A 24,890-nucleotide genomic window follows, 5' to 3' on the forward strand; every position below is an offset into this window, starting at 1 on the left:
GACCAGGGGTCGCGTCTGGGCCAAAGTAAATCGCGGCTAGTGGAGTCGCATGGATTACCAGATGCGGGCACCCTGCTCACCACCGGGCTGCCCAAGCTTTATCTCACGTGCGCCTTATGAGATAAAGAAATTTCTGGAGCAAGGGACTAAATTTTCCAGGAATTGGGCAGTGCTAGTGCTCTTCGACGCCGGCGTGACGCAGAGTGAGTAACATGGGGAGCCGGGGACGAAGAGAAAATTCCCTTTTGTGCCTTGTTTCGTTCGTGCTTTTCTCTGCCTCCTGACCTCTAGGATGACTTAACACCAATGAGCAGGCACTTGGAGGTGATCTTGAGGGGTAGAGGCATCCCTTCTATCTTGAAGACATCCTTCCCCCGCACCCCCTCGAGCAACACCCTGAATAAACTCCTCGGCACCGACGGCGGCCGCAAAACGAGATCGGCCTGGCGCCTGCGATATACCGGCCCAACCATCTTTCGGGGGCAGTCCATATTCCTGCTCACCTCGCGCGAGACTCGGCAGCCGTGGCAGGAGGACCACCTGAGCCCCAACAACCCCAGCAGCCCAGCCGAGCCCGTCGAGGTTGATCCGCGCAACATGTTCGTCAGCACCACCCTCGTCAGCACGCCCAGTGCCGATATGTGCGGCAGCTCGGTGCTGCTGCACTTCGAGAACCGCCGGTACCTCATCGGCAACGTCTCCGAGGGCACCCAGCGCCTCATGGTCCAGCGCGGCCACTCGTTGGCCAAGATGGACGAGATCATGATCACCGGCACCATCGGCACCAAGAGCTGCGGCGGCCTCCTCGGCATGATCCTCACCATCGCCGGCATCGTCGACACCACCATGAAGAACCGCAACTACACCACGGCCCGCCCGACCGCCCGCATCGGCACCATGACCAGCCTGAAGCTGCGCGGCAGCGACAACCTCGTCTACTACCTCGCCCTGGGCCGCAAGTTCATCCTGCGCCAGTCCCTGCCCGTCGTGCCTCGCGAGATCCTGACGGACCCCCGGCTCGACGACCCCACCAACCCCGAGTGCGACTGGGAGGACGACAACATCAAGGTCTGGCACGTCCCGCTCGTCAACGTCACCTCGGACCGCCGCAAGAGGAGGAAGCCGAGCGCCGAGGCCTCCCCCGCCGACGCCAACGCCAACGAGCTCGAGCCCGAGGAGGGTATGACGGACTCCGCGAGGGACGCCCTCGCGGCCATCGTCAAGGACATGTTTGAAAGCCAGGGTATGGACGCCCTGGTCGAGACAATGCTGCATGACGTGAGGCTCCCCGCCACCGTCTTTGTGCGCGGCGGCGACGGCCGCCTGGAGCGGTATAACGGCCCGTTCCCCGGCCCTGGCCGGGAGGAGGTGCCCAACATCCCCGTGCTGGCGCGCAGGCGCTGGCCCACTGGGCTTGTGCAGAACCTCCCAAGGACGCGCCAAAACTACACCTCCATGTGCTACATCGTCAAGCCCCAGTCGCGCCGCGGCAAGTTCGACCGCGCCACCGCCGACAAGCTCGGCGTCCCCCAGACCAGCTTCAAGCTGCTCTGCTTGGGTCAGAACGCCACGGCCAAGGACGGCACCACTGTCACCCCCGACATGGTATTGGGTGCGCCCATCGAGGGCACAGCCTTTGGAGTCTTTGAGGTGCCAAACAAGACGTACATCCCCGCACTTGTCGCGAGGCCAGAGTGGAATATCGAGGAAATCGCTAAAAGCCTAGGCCTCATCTATTGGAATCTCGGCGAGGGTGTTGCCGAGGACCCCGTGTTTCTGTCATTCCTCAAGGACAAGCTCCCGGGGGTGAAGCACATCGTCTCCTCGCCCGAGGTCTCGTCCGACATTGTGAACTTTAGGAACTCTGCGTCCATGGCTGTCACACATAACAAGTTGGACCCAACAGCCTTCCCACCCATTCACCTGGCCCAGCCCTCGACGGAAACCGCTCCCGAGCTGCCCTACGTGGCCGGCAAGCCTGGCGTCACGATAAGGCTGACGTCTGAGCTGCAGGTGGACGACAACGGCGTGGGCCCGATGGACACCGAAGAGGCTTGGAGCCGGCTCCAGCAGGACGGGACCTCCAAGGAGGTGCTCGTCAAGGTGGCCGAGCGCCGCGTTCTCGTCGACTCGCCCGAGTTCGAGGCCAGGGCGCTCGAGGCGGACTCGGACCTGACGACGGACCTGCTCCGCAACGTCGAGGTGGTGTCGCTGGGCACGGGCTCGTCGTACCCGTCGCTCTACCGCAACGTGTCGGGGACGCTGCTGCGCGTGCCCGGCCGGGGGTCGTACATCTTCGACTGCGGCGAGAACACCATGGGCCAGATCAGGCGCCAGTACGGGCCCGAGGGCGCCGCCGAGGTGCTGCGCGACCTGCGCGCCGTCTTCGTCAGCCACGTGCACGCCGACCACCACATGGGCCTCATCGCCATCATCCAGGCCTGGAACCGCGCCACCCAGACGCCCGAGCACCTGCGCGCGCGCGCCGAGGGCGCCGACTTCCGCCTGCAGACGCCGAGGCTCGCCATAGTGGCCACCACCAACATGCTCGAGTTCGTGCGCCAGCACGGCGCCGTCGAGTGGGTCAGCTCCCGCGTCAACACCATCGACATCCGCATGCCGGCCACCAACCTCGCCGTCAGCCGCGCGTGCCCGCCCCGCGTCTTCTCCGGGCACGAGGCCGAGGCGCTGGGCGGGCTCACGAGCGTCGAGTGCGTCGCCGTCGACCACTGCGCGCACGCGCTCGCCACCACCTTCACGTGGGAGGGGCTCGGCCTCCGCGTGTCGTACTCGGGCGACTGCCGCCCCTCGCCCGAGTTCGCGCGCATCGGCCGCGGGTCCAACCTGCTCATCCACGAGGCCACCTTCGAGGACGACATGGCGGGCGACGCGCTCGCGAAGAAGCACTCCACCATGGGCGAGGCGCTCGAGGTGGCGCGCGAGATGGGCGCCCGCCGCGTCCTGCTCACCCACTTCTCGCAGCGCTACCCCAAGGTCGCCAACCTGCAGATGTACAAGCAGAGGCTGGAGGAGAAGGCGCGCGGCAGCGAGGCGGAGGCGGAGGCGGAGGCGCCGTCGGCCGAGGAGGTCATCACCGCTTCCAGCGAGGGTGGCGGGAGCAACGAGCAGCTGGTGGCGGCCGAGGATCCAAGCGCCGCCGTCGACGGCCCGGAGGAGAAGCCCCGGCGGGACGGCGGCGCCACCATCGACGACATGCCGGTCCTCCTGGCCTTTGACCACATGAGCGTCAAGCTGAGCCGGTTCCGGCACGCCGAGAGGTTCCTGCCGCAGTTCCGCGAGCTGTACCAGGACCCGAGCCTCATCAGCGGCCCGCCCAGCAGCGTCAGCAACGCCTTCGAGATGGGCCTGCTGCTCGACGAGGACGACGGCGTGACGCCCGTCGACAAGTACCACGCCGACAAGGCGAGGGCCGCCGCCGCCGCCGCCAGGAAGGCCGCCGCCCGCGAAAACCGCCAGAACCAGAAGAGGGCGGCGGCCAAGATGAAGAAGAGCGCCGAACACGGGGCCGCCGCCGCCGCTCCCGCTGCTTTCGTCGCTGCTGCCGGCGAGGGTGGTGAGGATGATGGTTTTTTCACCCGCCCCAGCGGCGGCTCGAGCCCGCGCAAGAGGAAGATAGAGAACCAGGAGGCGGCATCATTCTAGGCAGCCCTGGCGATCGCTTACTTGTTTGCTTGCCCCGTCCGTGATGAGGCCCACCCCACTCTTGGAAGCAACCCGCAAATAACCGCGCGGAACCAGCCTTATACGAGAAGAATCACAATGGCGGTTATACGGCTTCGGGGACGTCATGTTTCCCAGGTTGCGGACAGAGCCTGAGCAGGCGCCGCTGTCGTGTAAGCCTATCAGACTGCAACGCCGCCGCCAGCCGAAGTGTTTCCGAACGTGCTTGTCTTCTAGCCCTTTATGGCGGCCTTTGAAAAGTGCCGTGGTCACAAGGTCTCAATGACTGTGCAAACCTATATATACCTTTATTCACGTTGTATCATAGATAGAGGGTCGGTAAATATAGACATGGCTATGCCAGGTTATGGAGTCCGAGGGGTTCTTCTTGGTGTTGCTTTCTGTCCGATGTTAGCCCTAGGGGGTTAAAAATAAATTCATTGACGTCTCTTCTCACTCTTTGTTTGCTGATATTCATTGATCCTTGTTCATGACCTTCAGCTATGTCAGGTGACAATAGATGCCGTGCCAGACCAGCCCCATGGCATGGAAGAGGGGGGCTGACCATCCATAGTTCGATGTCAAGGCAGTGGCGTATCCACAGGGTAATGTTCTTACAGTCGCGATGCATGGTTCATTGTTTTGTATAGTTGATATATTTCAAGATATTTACGCCGTGATAGGCTGATTGTGCGATATGGGGGTATTATAGAGCTGTGGACCAAGTGAGTAGTACCAGCCGATAAAGATTGCAAATATAAAACAAGGACAAAGGACATTCCTGGGACTCACCAGAGTACTCTGCTTCCAAGCATAGCGCAGGTAAATGTCCTTCCTCATCACCTGTCAACTGCGGCCGTCACCGACGGCGGTGGCGCGACGGCTCACCACCACCACCACCCTCTCTCGACCTCCGCCCGCCGGCCACGTCCGACGGCGCGACGGCCGTCGACGGCGGGTTGCGTGGCCTCCTGCCACCGCTCGCAAAGGGGTCCCCAAAGACGGGCGGGGCCTCCCCCTCCGCCGGCTCCGGCTCCGGCTTCACGTTGAAATAATAGTCGAGGATGCTCGCGGCCGTAGCATGGTAGGGCGGGGCGGTGCGGCTGCTGGCGCTGCGGCTGGGCGGCCTCGCCTGGTCCGTGTACATGGAGTGCGGGCGGTTGCCGCTGTTGTTGCTGTTGTTGTTGTGGCCGCCGCCGCTGCTGCTGCTAGCGGCTGCGGCGCGAGAGCTGTCCCAGCGCGAGGGGCCGGGGCCGTAGCCGCCCGAGTCGTCGTCGTCGTCGTCGCTGTGGATGCTCATCGAGACCCAGCTGGCCGCGTCGTCATTGCCGCCGCCGCCGCCCCTGGTCTGCTGCTGCTGCTGCTGCGGCTGCTTGCCCTTCTTCTTCCCCCTGTCCTCCCTCCGGGCCGCCGAGCGGGCGTCGCGGAAGGGGTTGCTGCTGCTGCTACCTCCTTCGCCGTTGTCGTCGTCGTCGTCGTCGCCGTCGTCGTCACACGACGAAACGTCATCGACGAGCATTTCCGCGTATCCGGGCGAATCCTCCGTCGCGTCCAGCGCGCTGACGCCATCGTCGTTGACGTCGTCGCGGCGGTTACCCCCCGCTTCCGACATGAGGCCGTACCACTCCGTCACGGCGCGCTCGCGGCGGCCGCCCACCGTCTCGGGGTCCCGCCGCTCGCGGCGGGCGGTGGCCGGCGCGACGCGGGGGGCCCTGACGGTCAAGGTGGAGGAGGCGGAGAAGGAGGCACCGCCCGGCCGTGAGGACGAGGACGAGGATGACGCCCTGACGGTCGAGGAGCCCCTGGCTGTGGAGTCCGAGTCCTGGCTGTATACCGACGAGGGTGCCCGGGGGCAGCCGGAAGCCCTCTTCTCTCTCTGCTTCATCTGCACGCCGATCTCGGTGTAGTGGTCGTCGTTGTAGCCCAACTCGCTAAAGTTGCTCCGGCGGTGTTCGTCGTCCACCGACTCGCTCGACTTGAAGGACGCGAACTCGTCGCGCTCGTCCCACTCGCCCCTCTCCACCATGGCCCGGTGCTGGGCCGCCGTGCGCGCCTGCAGGTCCGCATAGGTCTTGATGGAGCCCCCGCGGCGCAGCGCTTGCATCGGCGGGACCGGGTCCGTCACCCGCCGCCGCATCGGGTCGAGGACGTGCGACCGGGCGCGCGGCGGCGGGGATGCCGCCACGTGGGCGCCGAGCCGCGACGGGTCAACCGTCGCCGGCCTTGCGCTGCGCTGCGAAGCTGGCCTGTCCCGCCTGTCGCGGTGCCTGTCGGGCGACCTGTTGTTGTTGTTGTTGTTGCGGCTGCTGTGGTGGTGGTTGCTGTGACGCGATAGGCGCTTGCCGTCCCGGTCACGCCTCTCCTTCTCCCCGCTCGTCTTCTCCTCGGCGTGGCGGCGGCGGGCGCGGCGGTCCCTGATCTCCTTCTGGACCTTGCCCTCCGCGACGCGGACGGCGCGGAGCGCGCGGCCCAGCTTGTCCGACTCGGCCTCGATGACCGCCTTGTGGTGCTCGGCCTTGCCGTACTCGATCCAGGCGTCGATCAGCAGGATGAGGATGGGCGCCTTGCTCGGGTCGTCACTCTTGGTGCGGCCGAGGAGGCTGGCCCGCAGGGCCGTGAGCAGCTTAGGGTGGCCGCCCACGCAGGCCAAGACGCACGCCTCGCAGCTCAGGCGCCGCGTATCCTCCTCGTACTTGTCGGTCGATGCCGAGCTGTCGGTATCGTCGCCACCTCGCGAGTTGGTAACGGCGTTCCCCAGCTTTTGGAATCGGAAGCGCTCCGGCACCGGCGGGTCGCGACCAAAGATCTGGTTGAACTTCCTGTCCTCCAACCACAGGCTGTTGATGCCAGCCATACGGTTCAGGAACTCCTGCACCTCTGGGGTGCAGAGGTCGCTCTTGTGACCGCGGATTCGCGTGGTTCGCAGCGTCGACTCGTCGTGTACAAGTTTAAACACGTCATGAATGAGCCACGGGTTTAGGCCCTTGCGATGCACCTCACACAAGTCCGCTAATTGTGGCAGGAACTCGTGATGTGTCCAGCCCGTCTTCTCAGCCACCCGCAGACGGACCCAGTTCAGGGCGCCCTTGGGGCGCCGCAGCTGCCTCGGGAACTCGGAGCGCTCCATCTTGTCCTTTTGGTGCTTGAGCCACGAGTTCCGAGGCTGCCCGTCCTGGTACATGTGTTTAGGTGACATGTATAGAAGGTCCGCCAGCTTGTCGACCTGTCGCGCCGTCAGCGTATGGAGTGCCCGATCAACGGGCGCCATCTTGCCGGCTCTCTGAGGGGGTCACTCTGAGGGGGTGTGTGTCTGACCTTGAACTTGGCGTCGTTGCCCCAAAAGGCCGTCCGCCGCTCCAAGAGACTTGAGGCGTGTTTCGTAGACACGGGTTAACTTTGAGAAAGGCCAAGAACGCTGCAAAGGTTGGAGAGTCTTTCTCCAGCGGCAGATGCTAGACCCAACTTCGGGGGGGGGGGGGGGGGGGATGGCGATAGATGTGCCTGCCTGTGCGTTTATGTTGAGCAGCTTTTTCTCCCCGGCAAAACCGGCGGTATAGCCGCCGCGAACTTCCCCATCTTATCTACCTGGCGTTATGCCCAGGACAAAGACGACAGTAGGCACCATCGATGCCTTTCCGCAAAAGAGCTCCATTGTTCCAAGTCGCATTCTTTTTGTCACGCCCTGCCGGCAGTTAGTCGAACCGCCCAGCAACGATACAAAGAGACCGACATGTCATTACAAAGGAGCATGCCGTCAAGACTGGAAGACATACCGTAGCATCGAGAGGAGCCCATCACGAAGGCTGTGTCTGGACCGTCGTGGGGAATATTGTTTCCAACAAAGGATGCAAAGCCTCTGGCCTCCATCTCTGCGAAGCCCCTTCGTTCGACACTGTCAAGAGCCAGTTTCCAAGAGTAGTGTGCCACAGAGGAGAAGAGTAAAGGTACTCGGTGATATAGACAGTTCGCTGCTCGTCCGAACCTCGTAGTATCAGATGATGTTGGGCCGGTGAAAGAATCTCGCTTCGTTCGCCTCGGGTTGTCGGGTACGTTAAGTAGCATCGGGCCACATTATCCGCGCTGCTTTGCTCGCGCGGTGGCAGACGTGATATAAACCATCCCTCGCTATGTTGAGCATGCCGTTGAGAATAACGACAAATAGCTGTCCCGGTAAGAAACAGTTATCTCTACCTATTGAAATCAGGCGTGTTTGTGTTCATTTGCGTTCGTCGCCCCTGCATTCCCCTTGGAACATATGGTTTCCCAAATCAGGCTCCTATAACTCCGCATGTGATCAAGCCCCAATCCTCCGTGCCCCGCGTAAATCATCGTGCTGCGTCGGACGTGGGTGTGACGAGGAGAGGGGGGGACACCATCCAGCACCCTCGGAAGGAAACGAAGGCGAGAAATAATGAAAAACAAGAACAAGACAGCGCAGAAAGACAGCGCCCCCAATGAATGCAGCTCCTATACACACACAATATTGGCTCGTAGGCGAGCCCGTCACGTCCGAGCCGTGTAGGATCGTGAATTAACAAATATTTGCCATCAGTGCTGAGACGCCCGGGCGGCCGACAACTCGTTCATCCTCATGCGTTCGGCCCGTATCCTTGCAGCCTCGGACCCGTCGTCTGGATGGGCGATTTCCTTGAACCACGCGTGGCCCAGCGCTTCCTTGGCCGTAATCCGACTGGCGGGATCATAGATGAATATCTTCTGTAGCAAATCGAGGAACTGCTTCGTGAAGTTGTTGGTGTTGGGGATAATGTCCTGAGAGGGCATGTGTTAGTTTCTCGACGCGGTAGTTGGCTAGAGACTGTAGACAAACCGGCAGTTTCTTCATGGCCTTGACGTATCTCCTCGAGGCACGAGTGGTCTCTTGAGTCGGGTAATCCAGTCGGGTTCTCCTGAAGTACCTGTGATTTTGGCGGTGCCCTGTCAGCTTCCGTTCATCATTATGCCGAGTAGCCATCTCACTTGGGCGGCAGCAGACGCCCGGTGCGTATACATACTTAGCAGCAGGGTTGGTCGGCCCATTCCTTGTGGGCCGATGGAGCTTCTGGACGAGATGGGTGTCCATCTTGCGATCACACACAGCCTCCATCATGGCCAGGTGCTCGAGGTTGTCGTGCGTCTGGAAAAGAGCATCGCCGGTAAAGAACTCGACGAGAATGCAGCCGATACTCCAAATGTCGCAGGGATAGGACCAGCCGAGACCCAGAATGATTTCCGGAGCACGGTAGTGGCGGGTCGATACCACAGACGAATGATATTCGTCTTGGAAGGTGGCCGATCCGAAATCTATCAACCTGATCTCGGTGTCCAGGAGCACCTTGCGCTGGGTCGCTTGTCTGCTGACCGTGGTGGAAGATGAAGGAATCTTCCGGTTGTAGGTGAAGGTCTGGTATGTGGCATCCGCGAGTAGAATGTTCTCGGGCTTCAGATCCGTGTGGATCAAGTTGAGATCGTGGAGGACTGGCGACGATGTGATGGCTTGGTCAGCAAGCGTCTTCAAGAAAACTTGTGTATCGGCTGGATAGTGAGCGCTTACAGGCCACGCTTGTGAGCAGTTGGCGGGCAAAGCTCTGGATTTGGCTGTTTGGGAAAGGCACGAAGCTGTTTCCCTTGAGAAAGTCAAAGACGCTCTGGCCCAGCAGGTCCATGACGATGCAGATGTGACCTCGGTAGTCGAACGTGTCTCGCAGATGGATACAACGATTTCGATTCTCGGCGTCGTTAAGCTTGAGGGTCTGCAGCACGCGAAGCTCGATTCTAGAAGCGTCTCGGTACTTTTGCACCGACCTGATGATTTTGATGGCAACGAGCTCGTTTCTCCTTCGGTCCCGGGCCTGGACCACCTTGCCAAAGGTTCCTTGGCCGAGAAGCTTGAGCATTTGATCTAGAATGAGGGCATTTCTTGTCAGATCCTTCTTCCTCGCAAACAGTGGATGAAGCCCATGAGAAAATTTCGAATGCACTCACAGTCATTGGTCAGCTCTGCGTCAGGAATGACAATGTAGTGACCATCATCGTCGTCGACCTTGACACCCTTGGAGTTTGGCTAACAAGCGACGGATTAGCAAAAAGTTCGTGCGTCTGAACAGTGGGTTTCTGCTTGATTGTTGTGCTTACGTCGTGGACGACCCGGACGTTGACGTCTGCGGCCTTTTTGATGGGGCGTGTGGGAGGCTGGTATGTTGCGAAAGCAGCGGCGCCGTAGAGGGCGATTTCCCTCCTCTTGGCCTGGTCGGCCACCTGCTGTCGCGTCCGTTTCCTCTTCTGACCCGCCTGCACATCGTCGTACTGGCCACCAATCGACGAGGCGGAGCCCAGAGAGGTGGGAGCGGTGGTGTGGTTTGCAGAAGTGTTGCGATCGCTCGAGATGGTGGAGGCGCTGGGGCTGGCAATGTGATTGTACGACGAGGCGGCGGGCGTGTTTGCGTGTGATGGGTCGCCTCCGTTGTGGACGGCATCGTAACGCGTGGGCTCGCCGTCTCGCTTTCTCTTCTTGGCCAGCGGGCGGCCATTGGTGCTGCTGCTGCTCGAGGCTTCAATCGCAGCCGACAGGCCGTTGGCGTAGCCGTTGACGGCGACGGCAGCACCGTTGACGAGGGCCCTTGAGGCGGCGGTGGCCTGCGACTGGGACTGGGACGAGTCGGGCTCCGGGGTGTCGTCGTCGATGACGATGACCTCCTTGGGCAGACCGTTCTTGTAGAAGGTGTGCCAGTCGGGGCCCTTGGAGCGCCTCCGCTTGCGGGCACCGGCCGACAGGTCGGCCAGCTGTGTTCTTGAGACGGCCGTGGTGGCGGGCATTGCGTGTGTCGAGGAGTCGTCGCTGAGGTGCTGTCGCGGGATCGGGTTGAGCAGTTGTGGGATGTCGGCGGTCTGCCGGCTCGGCTGGACAGACGACGGGGACGAGGCAGCCAGGTTTATTCCATTTGAGCCGGCGTGGCTGCCGCTCAACGAGGGAGTGGAGTAGGTCTGGTAGGGAGCGAGCCTGGCTCCTGGAGGCAGAATCGGGTACGAAGCAGGCGGCGCCGGGTACGGCTGAGGATGTGAAAAATGACCGCCGTAGTGATGATAGTGGGGGTGCGTGGCAGTCGCTGTTGTTGGAGTCGACATTACGATATTTTGGGCGGTTGTGACTCGATTGTCAACGAGGTTGCGACTCGAGCCTGGCGGGCGAGGTGTGGAGAGAGAGGGAGCGGAGGAGCGACGAGGTAGTTGGCTCGAGGTTGGTTTTGGTTAGGCGGTCGGCAGCTGGTGGAGGTCGAATTGAGGGCGACCACCCGCGAGGGTTTCGGACGACGACCACTGTTTGGCTGGCCTGGGGCGCTGGGACGGCGCTGGGTGGGTGCCTTTCTTTGGGTCAGGCCTTTGGTGCTTTGGGGGAGGTGCCGCCCTCGTAGCGCATGCACAGCGTCCAGCACAGCAGAACTGGGGACGCAGAACTGGGGACGCAGCACTGACCAGGCCAGAATTTTGATTTGGCCGTCGGCTGTGCTCAGTCAACCACCAAGCGACCTGACAATTGACCGGCGTCAGGCCTGGTGCCTCAGGCGACGAGCGGGTGAGCAACGCAGGCAGTGCTGCAGGCAGTGGGTGCCCGCTGGAATTGGGTGCCAAATGTGCCAAATCAGTGCTGGGTGGGTGCAGGGGCGGCAGCGGAGATCAATGATGGAGCACGCAAACCAAGAAGGGCGATAGGGAAGGCACAACTGACAAGCCCGGGCTGGTCTCTGGGGCAGGTGGCAGGCACAGCTTTGAGGGCGTCGAGTGGGCAAGGAGTGAGGAGAGAACAAGGACAGAATAGGTAGGAGCATCAACAAGATTAGGCGTGTGGGCGAGGTGAGCGTCGATGGGCAAAAAAAGGCTAGGCGAGTTGAGTAGACGAGTGTCTTGTCTGCTTTCTTTCCAACGTTGACAGCGTCTTGGTGGACTAGTCCAAAACAAAGGCCGAGGCAGGGTTATTTTTCCCTTCTTCCTTTTTTCAGGGCCTGCCAGACAAGACTTGTGTGCGCCAACAGCGTCTCTGCCGTCACCATGCTCGTTGCTGCATCGGCTCGGATCCGACTGCAGCACGCACCACCGACGTACCAGCCCAGCACCCAGCAGCCCAGTCCGCCTCCCAGAGAGGAGGGATGATAAATTGGCGGCGTCAGGCCTGTTGCCGTCCACCTCGGCCGTCCCTACACTGTACGACCCGTCGACCTCTCTGCCCTGCCAGCCATGCCAGTATAAGAAGTACCAACAAGGGCCGGTGGTTTTCACACTCGGGTCCAGGCTGTCCACAAGCCTGGCATCCATGGAAACAACACACACGCACACACGCACACGCACACCAGCGAGGGGGGGTTACCAGCCGGCAGCACAAGGACGCACTGGTGGCCCCGGCTGGCTGTTGTGGACTGACTGGGCACGCCGGGCTTGGATTGCGAAGGGGGCGGCCGGGCAGCTGTGGACAGCCAACCCCTGGCTGGCGGCTTACTTTTGGCCCTTTTCCCTTTTCTTCACTTTCGAATCCTCCAGCCAGCACAGCACGCACGGATTTGCCAAAAGACTTGGGCTTGTCGCCCTTTCTTTTTTTGTCCTTGACCCGTTCCGTCCCTGGTTTGTGTGCGAAGAGACAAAGCCCACCTATTATTGACTGTGCTGTGCCCATCGCTCCCGTGCTTCCGTGCTCGTTAGCCGCTTGCCTGACTGCTAGCCCGCTTTCCTGGCTGGCCTCAAGTCCATGTAGCGTGTCTTTTTTTTTTTTTTTTTTTTTTTTTTTCTGTTCCTGCTTCCTGCTGTCTGCTGTTCCCTGGACCACGGGGCACCTCCGGCTGGGTCTCTTGCTGGGTAAATTCTAGACCTCGATGGTTGGATCCCAACAATAAGCTTTTCGCCACCGCCCATAAAGCAATGAGAGTCAGTCGTGCAGTGAATGTCTTGCAACGCACACCCACGCTATGATGGCCGTCACCTTGGCCTCCGCCAGCAGCGGAAACGGCATGCCATGTACGGTACGGTGCAGGCAATAACGAGGCAGAGATATGGACATGAAATGGACATTCTAGATTGGCACAATACCGTCCCATCGCTGGCCGAGCAACGCAATCTGGTGGCCTCTTGAGACTGGCGTGCAGCACGGCGATTCACTCCCCGTCCTCCCAAAGCCGGTTCTGTAACTGCCAGGGGGAAGGGCCCAACATGGAGACCGCGGGCCCGTCCGGGTACATGGCACTGGACGCCAAAAGAAAAAAAAACGTTGCACTTTGGCCTTGACGACGGCGCTCTTCGGGTAGCAGAGGCTCCCTCCATCGGGTCAGGCACTAGGTTTGATATAGCAGGAAACGCAATAACGGGAGCGAATGAACGAACGGACAGGCACAGTGCCGATGAAAGGAAGACACGGCGGGTGTCCACATCAGGGCGCGCCAGCCCGGCTCTTGCGGTTGTCGCCGTTTGGCTTGCCAGGCTTATTCGTCCCGCAGCAAGAGGAGCAGGCAGGCCATAACGTGTGACCTCGACCAGCGGCCTATCCGCTTCGTCCTTGTTGTCCACTCAACCTGGGGGGAACCCAAGGGCGGCGCTTGCTTGCTCCAAAAAAGAAAATCCCAAAAGCCATCTTCCTTCGTTCGGCCACAAAAGGACCAGAGGAGGGAGGTAGCCCTTTCCGGCAGAGTGGCGGGCTGGTCCGCCTACAGAGGCAAGAACCAAACTTGGATGCCGTGCCTACTCGATTTGGTCTTGGGACTTCACTCTACCAGCGCACGCGCGAAGGTTTTTTTTTTTTTTTGCTCTCGATCAATCCGTGCGAGCGGCATGGCGGAATGTGTTTTCCGCACCCCTCCACACTCCCGCACTGGGCGGCGCGCGTCAAGGCCCCCTAACCATCCGCCATCACCCTGCCAATTGCAATCTGCGGGCGGCACTGGCACCTTTGTTCTCCGGGTTCGGGTCCCAAGGCAATCCCTCCCGAGCAGGAAAGCCCGCACGCGCGCAGGGCAGGGCTGGGTGGGCTTGTGGCACGATTGCGCCAGCCCTGGCTGCGTTGTTTGCGTGATGGACATACAGCACATATCTCCAACATCATCAACTCGGTCAGCGGGTTTGGCATGGAGATCCTTGCGCCCCAGTGCTTTCCCGAAAACGGTGGTGGAGGCTGGGTCGGACATGGCGAAATCAAGAGATGGCTTCCATGCTAGCTAGCTGCACTTTTTTTTCTTTTTCCCGCCGGGCGGCGCCGACGAGCGTGACTTGGGAGCCAGCCGAGGGGAACTTCAGGCGTTGCTATCTATGCCCTACCCTGCGTCGCATCTTGGGTGGTTCCATACAAATCCAAGACCCGCCTCGAGGGGCCCTTGCTGCTGCGTTGTGTTGTGAGCTGTGCACTCGCCCGTTTCCGCTAAAATAAACTCCCCATGCCCCAGGGTCTCTGTCTCTTTCACAGGCGGTTTGAACGGCCGACCCTCGAAACATTGGGAGCCTCTTCTTCTGGTACAATATTTGTCGCCTCTCAAGGGGGAAACAAGCAGAAGAAAGATTGGAAGTGGCTTCCTCAATCTCGTGGCAGAAAATATTTTCTTTGACTCGTCGACCGCCGTCCCCCTGCCTGTCAATAGTGACGACTTTGTTGCACCCTGCCCGCAGTTTGGCACGTGGCGGAGCCCGCTGGTTCATCTGCCTTGATCCCATGGCTCCATATTGGTCACTTTCGGGCTCCAGTCGCCCTGCTCGCCGGCTGACCGTCAGGCAGAGTTTTTGTCTTGCTGCGGCCAGTTTTTGTTTTTCTGCTTGCCGTGCTTTGTGGGATTACGAAGCATAGAGGTGTCCAAAAAAGAGACGGCAGGTGTGATGGGACGTCGTGGTGGGGGGTTGTTTTTTTTGGGGTTTTTTTGGCTTGTTTCCTCGCGAGATTGACTGGGCGATGGAGCACACCTCTCGGAACATGAGTGGACGGATGACTGGCTGCGGTTGCTGGTTGCCACAGGAGCCCACCCCCCAAAGTCATCCATACATGTTGGGCCAGCGCAAAGGAAGGCCCATCATCCATGAAGGGATTCAATATCCATCATGGCATCATGTAAACAACACACGACCCAGGAAGCTTCGGTAATGTCATGCCGCGGTTTGGAAGAGGTCTGGACTGGGTCGGGCTCGCCCCCATGTTACACGTGCGTGTTGCAGGCAAAGAAGGAAAAAATAAGAATAAGAGAAGAGCACGACGATGGCAGCGACACTCCTCGAACCCGCGAGAGCCTGGTCATTCGGCCAGCCCCGTAAGCCCATCCCATCGTCAATCATGTCTTCATACATACAAAGCCCGCCGCACCGCGCCCTCCCCGTGCCGAAGGATGTGTGGTGGGTGGGTTGATTTGACAAGGTTCCCGACGGAACAAGGGCCGTTGATCTGCGGCGAAGGGGGCTCGGGAACGTGGAGAAACGCAATGCAGCAAAAAATAAACATGGTCCTTGTTTTTTGTTCCCGCTGCCGGACCCGTCCCCTTTTCTGCATTCCATACCTCGAAGCGGCGAGGCCGAGCTCTCGCTCACGTAGAGCATGAGTTGGCATCGTAAAGAAGGGTGACGAAAGGGTCCCCTCATCCGTCGCTCCGGCATGGTCAAACTGGAAAAGAGGGCCTCAACAGTCTACTGTGTGCAAGAAAGGGAAAGAGAAAAAAAACCCTTGAGCCCACTCAGCTCCCCTCTTTGGGCGCCGGTTATGACGATGGCTGTGTGGACCAGGCCTGGGTGGCGAGGCGACCAGAGAAACGCCCTCCGATGGTCCCAGGGCAGGGGTCACCCTCCCCTGGGATTGCGTTAGCGTCATTTCGGGCGCCTCTCTTGTCCAGTTTATCTTTCTTTTTCTTTTTTTCTCTTTTTTTCAGGGCTGCCGAGACAGAGGCCGGCAGATTTTTGGGTAGGAGAGCGTGATGAAGGGGTGATGGGTGGGCGACAAACGCTTCCTCCAGTCACGATGCGTGGACCGTCGAGCAGCGGGTTCTGGTGTTGCTCTTGTTGGGGGAGGCGTTCTTCCTACCACCGCCACCATCACCACCACCACCACCACTACTACTTACCTACCTACCACACGCATACCATTCCACCCATCTTGTCGGGGTTCTGATCAAACTCTGTCATTCCTTTGTAGCCTCCTGGTGCCTGTCAAAACCGCAGCGCGCGCTTTGGCGCATGTCTCCATCCCTGCGCATGCGAGGCGCGGGAGGGCGCGCAAGGAAGAAGAGGATTTCCCACTTCGGGGGGCTGCTTGCCAGTGTTGGTACTGACTGACAACTGACACCGGCTCCCAACTCCTCTGCTCCGGGCGTTAGTGAAGGAGTTGCTCCCCCTCTCTCGATCACACAGGGGCGCCCGGGTATTAGGGTACATCAGGTTGTAGGCGTGCAGCATGTTTTAATCCATGGGCAGGAACGCGGGCAGCAGGCAGGTAGGGGTAGGTCTTGGGCACACGCCATGCACGGGCCCGCCACACCCACGATACCCAGCTCGCTCGACGTCGTACATATTTGGCGTGCTTCTACGGCGCGGCATAAGCGCGCACACACGCATCTCGCGCCAACGCCGTCTTGTTTTTGTCTCTCTCTTTCTGCCCCCCTGTCTGCCCCCCTGTCTGCCTTTACCTCTGTTCTTACTGTGATGACAGCCGAAGAAACAAAAGTACTGTGGCAGAGCCCAATCACGGGGCGCAGGAGGCGAGAGAGAGAGAGAGAGAGAGAGAGAGAGACTCTGTGGGGACGACGGTCCTGAAGCCTTTCCTTGTGTGTTCATGTCTGGGGCAGCTTGCGTCTCTCTCCCAAATGGTATTGGTTGGGACTGCGCAGTGGAAACCAAAAGTTGCCTTTTATTGTTCCTCCGTCCCATCCCACGCGATCCCATATCCAGCAACCCCGTGGGCGCCAAGAGTGGTCTGTCGATTACTGATTACGGTGCCCAGATGGGGCACTCTGGTCACATTGGACGCATCCGAGTTGTCCGCCGCCCGCCCGTTGGCCGGATGGCGAATGGGAAAGTGTCCTTTTTGAGACCAGATGTTTCATGCGAGCCTTGAAATAGAGCTGGGAAAGGAAGGCACAAGGAACAATCAACCCTGTGAGACATGGAAGTTTGACCAGAGAGGTCTTACATCACTGCACAGTCTCTTATGCACATTACGTGCAATAGCAATCGCCGCCCCATGGCCCCAAAAAGGCCATCCAGCACAAAAGCGTATCCGGCGGACCCCGCCGCGGATTGCCCCTCCCTTCCGGCCGTCGAGCCCGAGGCCCGCCTGCAGTCCCATGAATAGCGTCCAGAGAGTGTCACTTCGTCTGCTGATCGGCTCAGCATGTCTGCAGGTCTGCACCCAGCCTTTTACGTGGCAGGGCAAACACGTCGTGCGTGGCTAACACCTGGCTCTCTGTCTCGACGAATTGGGCGTGCCTGACAAAGCATTGGATCACACTCTTCTGGCAGCCTGCCCGACGCCAGAAAAGGGTATTTGACCAGTTGATCGGGGCAAAGTTGGGCAAGGCGCCAGCCAGTTAGATAGGTGGGTACCCATCTAGATACCGTAGGTTGATGGCAGGTTCACCGGGTTGAATAAAGTGCACAGAGTCCGAGGGCCCTCGAGCGGCCAAGCCCTCCAAGGAAACCGCCTGCTCCCCTCTCAGCTTACCATACTCTACAAACGTCCGTGGGCTCCTCCGCCGTGCGCTGCTGCACCCGGAACTATACTTGCATGATGCGTGGGAGACGCACAGAGAGGCATGTATTCCTGCAAAGCCGCAGTCCTGCAAGGCCGGCTTCCAATTCCCTCCTCCTCCCCATCCTAGACAGTGGCCGCCGCGCCGAGGGGGGGAGTATCCGCGTGTGCCCGATTCGGCAAGCCGGGGCCAAAGACAGCCCAAGCCCACACACAGACTTGTACCCGTTTCCCTCGCTCTCTGTCTCTCCGCCCCGACTGAATGGCCAAACCGGAAAAATTGGGTGCTTCGCTAGGCGAGGCGGAGACTTTTCTTGCAGATATGACAGCTCGCCCTCCTCATCATCCTCTTGGGAGAGGCCATGTTCGCATCCCGATACCACCCACTTCCCTCCTCCCATTTACCGCCCACCATGCATCCGATGACCCATCACAGCTGAGCCTGGGCCGTCCGTGTCTCTCGCATCCACCAATGGTCAAATAACCCATCCCCCCTGCCTATCCAATGCCTTTTAATTGAAAGATTATGCCGGGACTGCGGACTAGATAAGGCAGGCCTGTCTGTATTGGATCGGCGCTCCGGCCGCGAGCTATAGGTACTTGATTTATTTATACGCGTTCTCGGCACAGGCCTGGTTTAAGTGAGGCAGCAAGCAACTGGCAGACACCGCTTTGGTGCTCGACGTGCTCTGCTCTCTAGGTAGGTACGCATGTGCTATCTTTATCTAGCCGATGGGGGAATAAGGCGAAGACGAGCCTGCCTGGATATGGTGTCGACCAACCTCAATGGCCAAATCCAGCCTGGGTCTCTTGGCTTGCGAAGCGATGGCCGAGATCCGATCCACCCGTCAAGGCCGTCAGTAAAACTCTCCAGTAGCCCGGGCGTGAGTTTGCCTTTGGGGGGAATGGAAAACCAAAGAAGCCAAAATGCGTCCGACCTCTTCCTTCTAGGCTCTAGGCTCGGCCTGAGGAGAGACGACGGACGGGATGATCAGCGTCGGACTCTCGTTTCGTCAAGATCGCCTGCAATATCTCACCTACCTAGCCACGGTACCTTCACTATCCGCACCGCACCGCGGCTGTACATACACATGCAGGCCCGCGCTCGTAGAATCCATCTCACCACCACCACCACCGACACACCCGCTGAGACTCAAGCAAGGCCCTCGCCCTGACGCCCCCAGCACTGCCAGCACCGCCAGCCACATGGGGAAGAAGCAAAACAGTGCCAACGCCGCCAAGCCAACAACACAGCAAGAGAAAGAAAAAAAAAGGGGTCCCGGACTTACTGCTCATCCGGTTGATAGACGATTGAACCTTGGCTTGCCGGGGCCACACCAAAGGGGAAATGCAGAGAATGACATGAAAAAAAAAGCAAAAAATCGAGGCAAAACTCTTTTTAAGGATGTTTCTATGCCCCTCTTGAAACGCTTCCCGAAGCGTCGGCAGCCGGGCCCTTCGCCCCTTTATTTTCTACCTCTTGCTGTTGGTATGGTGCCACCCCGTGGGCGTGTGTGGGTTGGGCAGGCGGTGGTCGAGTGGCTTTTGCCCTAAACTCTCACGGACGAAAGTGAAGCTTACACCACCCGCCCGCCCGCCCGCCCAATGGTCCAAAGGAAAAGAGTAAAAGTCAGGCATGGTTCATTGTTGGCCTACTGGCTGGTCTCACTTGGGTTCAATAACTCGCCTTGATGCTGAAAAAAAGCGAGGGAGAGAGAGAGAGAGAGAGTGGAAAAGTATCTCCCAACATCCATCACCCTCTACTCTGTCCTTGCTCATTAAAGGGCTGCCGCTTATCCTTGCCCTAATCTATGCCCTCCTCGGTTCGAATCTCACTCACATGGGGTTGACGCGTCGCGCATGAAAAGCAACCAGTCAATCCACGTCACGTCCATTACGTGTGTGCGGTAGCGGCGCGAAGCAGATAGATAAAAACGGCCCGCCACGGCTCTGGATCTAGATCTCGCCAGGCCTGTCTTTGTTGTATGCGGCTAGCCAAAAGGCCCCCCCGGTCTTGAGATTCGTCCGGCGGCAAAGATATATATCCCCGTCACGGCACAAATCAACATGGGGGAGAGGGAGACCGACGTGATTGTTGATATAGCGTATTGCATGTGTATTGTATATGTTCCTCGGTATCGATGTTCCCTCCCCTTCCCTTCCCACCAAGCGTCCTTGGTTGCGACGGATGAACGCCACTCACTCCCCCAAAAGCTAAAAGTATCCGGAAAGTTAGCCGCAAGCAAGGAATATGGATCTATATTTTTCTCTTTCAAAGCCCCCTGGTAAACACAACCATGCCTCCCTCGCCGCCGCGGCCGTGGAACTCCTCCTCCAGCCTAGCGGCGGCGATGCGCTGCCGCTGCGGGAAGGCGGCCAGGGCCAGCGGCAGGACGGCGTAGCTGGTGGCGATGATGAGCCCCAGGTTGACGGGCAGGGTCAGGCGCGGGCTGCGGCGGAGCCAGTCGGTCCGCTGCAGGCGCACCAGGACCAGGGGCGGGATGACCATGATGGGGGAGCTGTTGAGCACGCGCGACAGCGCCGTCTCGCCGACGGCCAGCCGGGCCGCCACCTTGCTCTTGCCCAGCGACTGCACGTCCGACTCGGCCCGACCCTCGGCCGCGAGCCGGCGCTTGTCGGCCTCGGACAGGACCGGGAACACGTCGATGCCGCGCCGCATCTCCTCGCCGCGCATCAGGAACACGTTGAGCGCCCCCGCGCTCGCCACGGCCGCGAAGGGGACCAGGCGGCCCAGCACCACGCGCGTCGACGGTTGCAGCGACCGCAGCCGTGGCACCAGGCTGTTGAGCCCGACGGCCACCGAGCACGACGCGCCCACGGCGAGGAAGTAGGACTGCGCCATCTTGGTATAGGTCAGCGGCGACGACTTGTTGGCATTTGCGCTGTTGATGGCCACGTTGAGTGACTGGTTCGCGATCTGCCAGAGCACTGTCCCTGTGTTCTGTTTGGCTTGCGTATTAGCTCGAGGTCACTCGGGGGAGGTGAGAGGGGAGTGGGCAGTCTTGTGAGGAGAGTTTGGTCTTGTTCCTTACGCTAAGCCCCGGAGTGAGCATGCCCACCGTCACGACCAGGTTCGATATAACGAAGCAGGACATGCGGAAGGGCAGCAGCACCGGTTCCCCAGTGTCTAGAAAATAGCTAGAGTCAGCCAGACCCCAAGACTCTAGATCGCCATCATGCGGTGGCCGCGAATTGTAGGGATATCCACACACCTGGGTGTAGGGTCGAGTCGACAATCTTCTTGGCCTGCCATAGCTCCGGGCTCATCTCCTTGACATGGCCCTGCTTGTACGAGATCAGGGCCCGCTTGGCCTGCTCGAGCCCCGACTTGTTGACGAAGAGTGTCCTGCCAGGGAAGAATGCCGCCTCGTCGTCAGCGTGCTGTACCAAGCAGACGGGCTTGCCGCCACTTCACAGACGGCATCCAATATACCCCATCTCGCCCCTTTCGCTTTCCCTCCCTGCTCGCCCTGGAGGCCTAGGGACGGGCCGGGCTGGAAGGCTCCGATGACAAACAGCCATTGGCGCTTGTTGAACCACACCGGCAGGGCACACCTTTTTCTGTTCCACTCCCACCTCTCATCCCGGTCCCTGCTTCTCACCTCGGGTCCGTGAGGCCGGCGGCGTGGCGCACGCGACCCCAGTACGTGCTCAGGTCGTACTGCGAGTCGGGGAGCTCGCGGTTCCCTGGCAGCGAGGCGGACATGATTTCGGTCGGCGGCGGTTCGCGGGGAGGGGTCTTGACGGAGCAGAGAGCTGTGATGATGAGGCTTGTAGGTGTTGATCTTTTGAGATCTCGCCGACTAGCTGGTGAGGTCGCAGGTTTCTACTCGAGCGTTGGGCGCAAAACGCGGCTAGTATCGGCGCTCTACCTTTGCGCGGGGGAAGGCGCTGTGGCTGGCAAGGGCGAGGGATGAACCAACAAACTCCCACCCACTTCGGAGCTAATTGCCTCGCAGTTTTGTTTTTGCGCCTCTGCCGAAGCCCCCTCCTGCGGGCCTTCGGCTCTATGCTCAGTGGAACTGGGGTTGGGATTCACGACTTTCTTTCAAAGGTACCACTGCGTTGGACTTCTGTCGTCCCCTCGAGCAGCGGAAGTGGGACCTCAACTATTCGTGACACAGCACTCTTCCGGTCTCGGTGATAACAGCCCGCCATTGCTTGAACGATAAGCCGCGATGAAATTTCAACTCCGTAGGCTTAGGGACCCCTGTTCTTGATTCTACTCCCAGCGTAGATCTTGCACATCTCACCTGTCTCCATTCCTTTTTGCATCGGGAGGCCCGGGAATCTGTTGTCTTCAGCCTGTGTGCTACGATCCTATTGATCTTGTGGTTTTTTTTTCATTCCTTAGCGCTCATCTTGTGCCTGAGCTTCATGCTCGTCCCCTTAGAGCCCCACTCATGCCGTGTAATTCTGGTAAAGTGGCAGCTGGAGGTTAGTCATCGCAATCTGGACACAACCGTGCTCGCATTGGTTTTCACATATCTCCAAGAGACACTTGGCAGAGATTGACGATGGTATGAAAAGTATTATTGTGGGATATATGTACGCTATGAACATCCAGGCGCGCTCAGCCAGGCAACATGTTGAGACATTCATCTTGGGCTCATCTTAGCGAGCTCTCACTCGCGCTGGCCTGTCGCGTAGCGGGGAACTGGCGCTCCAGCTGCCCGCAAGCCCGAGCCCTGACCCTGGGCACGGCTCTGCAGCTGGGGACGCCCTGGGGTCAGCCCTGGTAACGGCCTCAAACGAGCGTGCTCCAGGACGACGCACGCGCCCCAGAACGCGGGCTTGATGTCATCACAGCCCATCCATCTAGGGTATCACAGCCTAACCTGTCCCTCGATCAACATGACTGCCTCTTGCGTAACCACCAACTAAGTCGCGGTAATTCTACGAGACCGACGACAGATGCCGCAGCGTCGCATCGAGTGTCCTGCCGTCCATGGTTCAGCAATGTGCCAGCCTTAGCCAACTACCCTGCTGTTCTGGGAAGACGTGCGCCACCAGCTGGACAAACTCCGTCTCCCCTTGACGCGGGAACCCCGGAATAGCACCAACACCAACAGCCAGCCGCGACTCCCTCCCACAGAGCCAGCCATTGGGCGACGACACAGACATCTTCCCTGAGAGACACCACACCGACCAAGCGGCCATGGCGACGGCCGCCATCATGCGGCGGCTGCCGTTCGCCGAGTCGACGACGACGCTGCAGGCGGCCACGTACTTACTCGGCATCTCGCTCTTCTCCATCTCCTTCCTCGTCTTCCTCAACAGCAGCGTCTCCTTTGTCATCACCGACCTGATCGGAGTCAAGCACGGCGTCGGCGACGTCGTCGGCACACTCGGCTTCGTCGACGAGCTCGTCGCCCTGGCCGCCTGCCCGCTCTGGGGCCTCGCCTCGGACCGCCTCGGCGTGCGCAACGTCGCCGTCCTGGGCTACGCCATCATCGCCCTCTCGCTCGCCCTCTTTGTCCAGGCCACAAATGTCTACCCCCAGCTGCTGCTGGCCCGGGTCCTGTTTGCCGTTGGCGCCACCGCCACGTGAGTTTATCCCCCTTTTCGCAGCCGCGGTACCTTGCATGTCCCGCTCCCGACTAACACGGGTTGACGACTTTGTCTTGCAGCGCCACCATGGTCACCGCCCTCCTGCCGCCCCTGACGGACGAGTCCGACGCGTCCTACAGCCGAGAGTCCCCGACCAAGCCGTCGCACACGTCGCGCAACAGCGTCGCCCTGTCGCTCGAGTCGCAGGAGTCGCAGCTCACCATAACGCCGGGCCGCTTCGCCGCGCAGGAGGAGGCTGACGAGGACGCGGCCGGGGCCCTCTCGGCCGCCGACAGGGGCGAGGCAGCCAAACCGTCGGTGCTGGCCGGGCTCGTCGGGGTCTTCACGGGCTGCGGCGCCCTGGTGGCCCTGCTGCTGTTCCTGCCGCTGCCCGTGCGCTTCGGCCGCGCAGAGGGCACCACGTCGGCCCAGGCCGTCGAGTACTCCTTTTACGTCGTCGCCGCCGTCGCCTGCTGCGTCGCCGTCTTTGTCTTTTACGGCCTACGCGGCATCAAGGGCGAGGAGGGCAAGGGCTGGAGGCTGCTGCTTGGCCTTGCAGAGGAGCCCAGGGAGGACGAGGTGGAGGGTCTGCGCCAGCACAACTCGAGTGTACCTTCGGTTAGAGATGTATGTTTGAGTCATTGCAAAATGCTGCTATTGCCCTTGTTCCTCGCTGGCAGCTGACCAACGAACCGCCACCACAAACAGAGATATCTCCCCTACGGCCGGCTCCTCAAGGACTCAGTCCGGCTCGGCTTCACGGACCCGCAGATCGGGCTGGGCTACCTGGGCGGCTTCGTGGCGCGCGCGTCAACGGTGGCCATCTCGCTCTTCATCCCGCTCTTCGTCAACACCTACTTCATCCGCAACGGCTTCTGCCAGGGCTCGCCGCACGACCCGTCCCCGGAGCTCAAGAAGGAGTGCCGCGCCGCCTACGTGCTGGCCTCGATCCTCACGGGCGTCGCCCAGCTGTTCGGCCTCTTGTGCGCCCCCGTCTTCGGCCACCTGGCCAGCCGCGCCAGCCGCGCCGTCAACGTGCCCGTCGTCGCCGCCACGTCCCTCGGCATCGTCGGCTACCTCGCCTTCCCGAGCCTGCCGTCGCCCGAGCTCAGCGACGTCGACGGCCGCGGCGGCGGGCCCGCCGTCCTGCTCGCCGTCGTGCTCGTCGGCGTCAGCCAGATCGGCTCCATCGTCTGCAGCCTCGGCTCGCTGGGCCGGGGCGTGCTGACGGTCGACGTGCCCGAGTCGGCGACGCACGCAAACGGCGGGGCAGAGCGGCAACGTCAGCAGGGAGCCGGAGACGAGACTTCGCCGCTGCTGCCTGCCGACGACGCGCCCCCCGCTGCTGCTACTGCTGCCGCCACGACGGTCTCGCGGGTGCGCCTCAAGGGCTCCATCGCCGGCGTCTACAGCTGGTACGGCGGCGCCGCCATCCTGCTACTGACCAAGCTGGGCGGCTACCTGTTTGACGAGTGGTCGACGGGCGCGCCCTTCTACATGATGGCCGCCTTCAACGCCGTGCTTCTCGTGGCCGCCCTCGCCGTGGACGCGGGCCGGTTCTACAACAGCTGCGGCATGGCGGGCACGGCAGGGGCCTCGAGGTCGGACAGACGGTGAGCCGTGCCGTTCGTTCATGGGTTATCAGTTTGGGTGGTTGGTTAGCAAAATGGGGAGGAAAAAAAAGGATAGCCAAGGTGCCAACAGCACATGTGTATTTGTAAAGAGAAATAGATACTCGTTATCTGACATGTCCACCAGAAAGACTACATTAATAAGACGCAGTAAACTATCAGAAACGGAAAGGGAAAACAGAGTCAAGCTAGCAGATTACGCCCAGTATTAAAGGTTGCATTTTTGTATATTATAAGTTGAACTTTTTCCTATATATGACGAGGAAGTTTTTTGTGGCATGTTTCAAACCATTATAAGACATTTTGGCTAACTAAATAAC

The 24,890-nt window shown here is 60.2% G+C and overlaps 6 protein-coding genes across 8 annotated transcripts; 2 read left to right on the top strand and 4 right to left on the bottom strand.

The window, feature by feature from the left end:
• The first annotated feature begins 156 nt into the window (after positions 1-156).
• On the top strand, positions 157-4,137 carry GGTG_09406 (ribonuclease Z). Its single transcript, XM_009227251.1, has one exon. It carries the CDS (start codon positions 307-309, stop codon positions 3,661-3,663), a length of 3,357 nt encoding a protein of 1,118 aa, XP_009225515.1. The 5' UTR covers positions 157-306; the 3' UTR covers positions 3,664-4,137.
• Positions 4,106-7,149, bottom strand: GGTG_09407 (the record flags this gene model as incomplete). 2 transcript variants are annotated; one of them, XM_009227252.1, is made up of 2 exons in its annotated part: positions 4,300-7,017; positions 4,106-4,164 (listed from the first exon to the last, which is right to left on the bottom strand). In XM_009227252.1, the coding sequence occupies exon 1, from the start codon at positions 6,947-6,949 to the stop codon at positions 4,541-4,543; it is 2,409 nt and encodes an 802-aa protein (XP_009225516.1). In that variant the 5' UTR covers positions 6,950-7,017. The 2 variants fall into 2 exon arrangements, with proteins under 2 accessions (XP_009225516.1, XP_009225517.1); XM_009227253.1 differs by lacking the exon at positions 4,106-4,164 and having other exon boundaries at positions 4,541-6,904; positions 6,997-7,149.
• GGTG_09408 (CMGC/CLK protein kinase) lies at positions 7,145-11,781 on the bottom strand. Its single transcript, XM_009227254.1, has 7 exons — positions 9,814-11,781; positions 9,664-9,742; positions 9,233-9,580; positions 8,694-9,156; positions 8,510-8,597; positions 7,455-8,451; positions 7,145-7,363 (listed from the first exon to the last, which is right to left on the bottom strand). Exons 1-6 carry the CDS (start codon positions 10,801-10,803, stop codon positions 8,230-8,232), a joined length of 2,190 nt encoding a protein of 729 aa, XP_009225518.1. The 5' UTR covers positions 10,804-11,781; the 3' UTR covers positions 7,145-7,363; positions 7,455-8,229.
• A 2,175-nt stretch (positions 11,782-13,956) lies between these two features.
• GGTG_09409 (hypothetical protein) lies at positions 13,957-14,346 on the bottom strand (the record flags this gene model as incomplete). Its single annotated transcript, XM_009227255.1, has 1 exon — positions 13,957-14,346. The coding sequence occupies one exon, from the start codon at positions 14,344-14,346 to the stop codon at positions 13,957-13,959; it is 390 nt and encodes a 129-aa protein (XP_009225519.1).
• A 4,764-nt stretch (positions 14,347-19,110) lies between these two features.
• GGTG_09410 lies at positions 19,111-21,522 on the bottom strand. 2 transcript variants are annotated; one of them, XM_009227256.1, is made up of 4 exons: positions 20,992-21,522; positions 20,602-20,735; positions 20,422-20,516; positions 19,111-20,330 (listed from the first exon to the last, which is right to left on the bottom strand). In XM_009227256.1, the coding sequence occupies exons 1-4, from the start codon at positions 21,093-21,095 to the stop codon at positions 19,641-19,643; spliced, it is 1,023 nt and encodes a 340-aa protein (XP_009225520.1). In that variant the 5' UTR covers positions 21,096-21,522; the 3' UTR covers positions 19,111-19,640. The 2 variants fall into 2 exon arrangements, with proteins under 2 accessions (XP_009225520.1, XP_009225521.1); XM_009227257.1 differs by having other exon boundaries at positions 20,823-21,522.
• A 263-nt stretch (positions 21,523-21,785) lies between these two features.
• Positions 21,786-24,859, top strand: GGTG_09411 (hypothetical protein). The gene is made up of 3 exons (XM_009227258.1): positions 21,786-22,936; positions 23,020-23,566; positions 23,648-24,859. The coding sequence occupies exons 1-3, from the start codon at positions 22,548-22,550 to the stop codon at positions 24,554-24,556; spliced, it is 1,845 nt and encodes a 614-aa protein (XP_009225522.1). The 5' UTR covers positions 21,786-22,547; the 3' UTR covers positions 24,557-24,859.
• Positions 24,860-24,890: the final 31 nt, after the last annotated feature.

Source organism: Gaeumannomyces tritici (assembly GCF_000145635.1).
Source record: "Gaeumannomyces tritici R3-111a-1 unplaced genomic scaffold supercont2.5, whole genome shotgun sequence".
NCBI classification, from domain to species: Eukaryota; Fungi; Ascomycota; class Sordariomycetes; order Magnaporthales; family Magnaporthaceae; genus Gaeumannomyces; species Gaeumannomyces tritici.

What these genes read in the sequence shown, in the direction of transcription:
- GGTG_09411 (XM_009227258.1), top strand. Translation starts at nt 22,548, where the DNA reads ATGGCGACGGCCGCCATCATGCGGCGGCTGCCGTTCGCCGAGTCGACG. An exon ending in GCCGTTGGCGCCACCGCCAC is followed by an intron (nt 22,937 to 23,019) that starts GTGAGTTTATCC and finishes TTTGTCTTGCAG; the next exon opens with CGCCACCATGGTCACCGCCC. An exon ending in GTGTACCTTCGGTTAGAGAT is followed by an intron (nt 23,567 to 23,647) that starts GTATGTTTGAGT and finishes CACCACAAACAG; the next exon opens with AGATATCTCCCCTACGGCCG.
- GGTG_09410 (XM_009227256.1), bottom strand. Translation starts at nt 21,095, where the DNA reads ATGTCCGCCTCGCTGCCAGGGAACCGCGAGCTCCCCGACTCGCAGTAC. An exon ending in GCCGGCCTCACGGACCCGAG is followed by an intron (nt 20,736 to 20,991) that starts GTGAGAAGCAGG and finishes CTTCCCTGGCAG; the next exon opens with GACACTCTTCGTCAACAAGT. An exon ending in TGCTCACTCCGGGGCTTAGC is followed by an intron (nt 20,331 to 20,421) that starts GTAAGGAACAAG and finishes CAAGCCAAACAG; the next exon opens with AACACAGGGACAGTGCTCTG.
- GGTG_09406 (XM_009227251.1), top strand. Translation starts at nt 307, where the DNA reads ATGAGCAGGCACTTGGAGGTGATCTTGAGGGGTAGAGGCATCCCTTCT.
- GGTG_09408 (XM_009227254.1), bottom strand. Translation starts at nt 10,803, where the DNA reads ATGTCGACTCCAACAACAGCGACTGCCACGCACCCCCACTATCATCAC. An exon ending in ACGTCCGGGTCGTCCACGAC is followed by an intron (nt 9,743 to 9,813) that starts GTAAGCACAACA and finishes GTCGCTTGTTAG; the next exon opens with CCAAACTCCAAGGGTGTCAA. An exon ending in CGCAGAGCTGACCAATGACT is followed by an intron (nt 9,581 to 9,663) that starts GTGAGTGCATTC and finishes CCCTCATTCTAG; the next exon opens with ATCAAATGCTCAAGCTTCTC.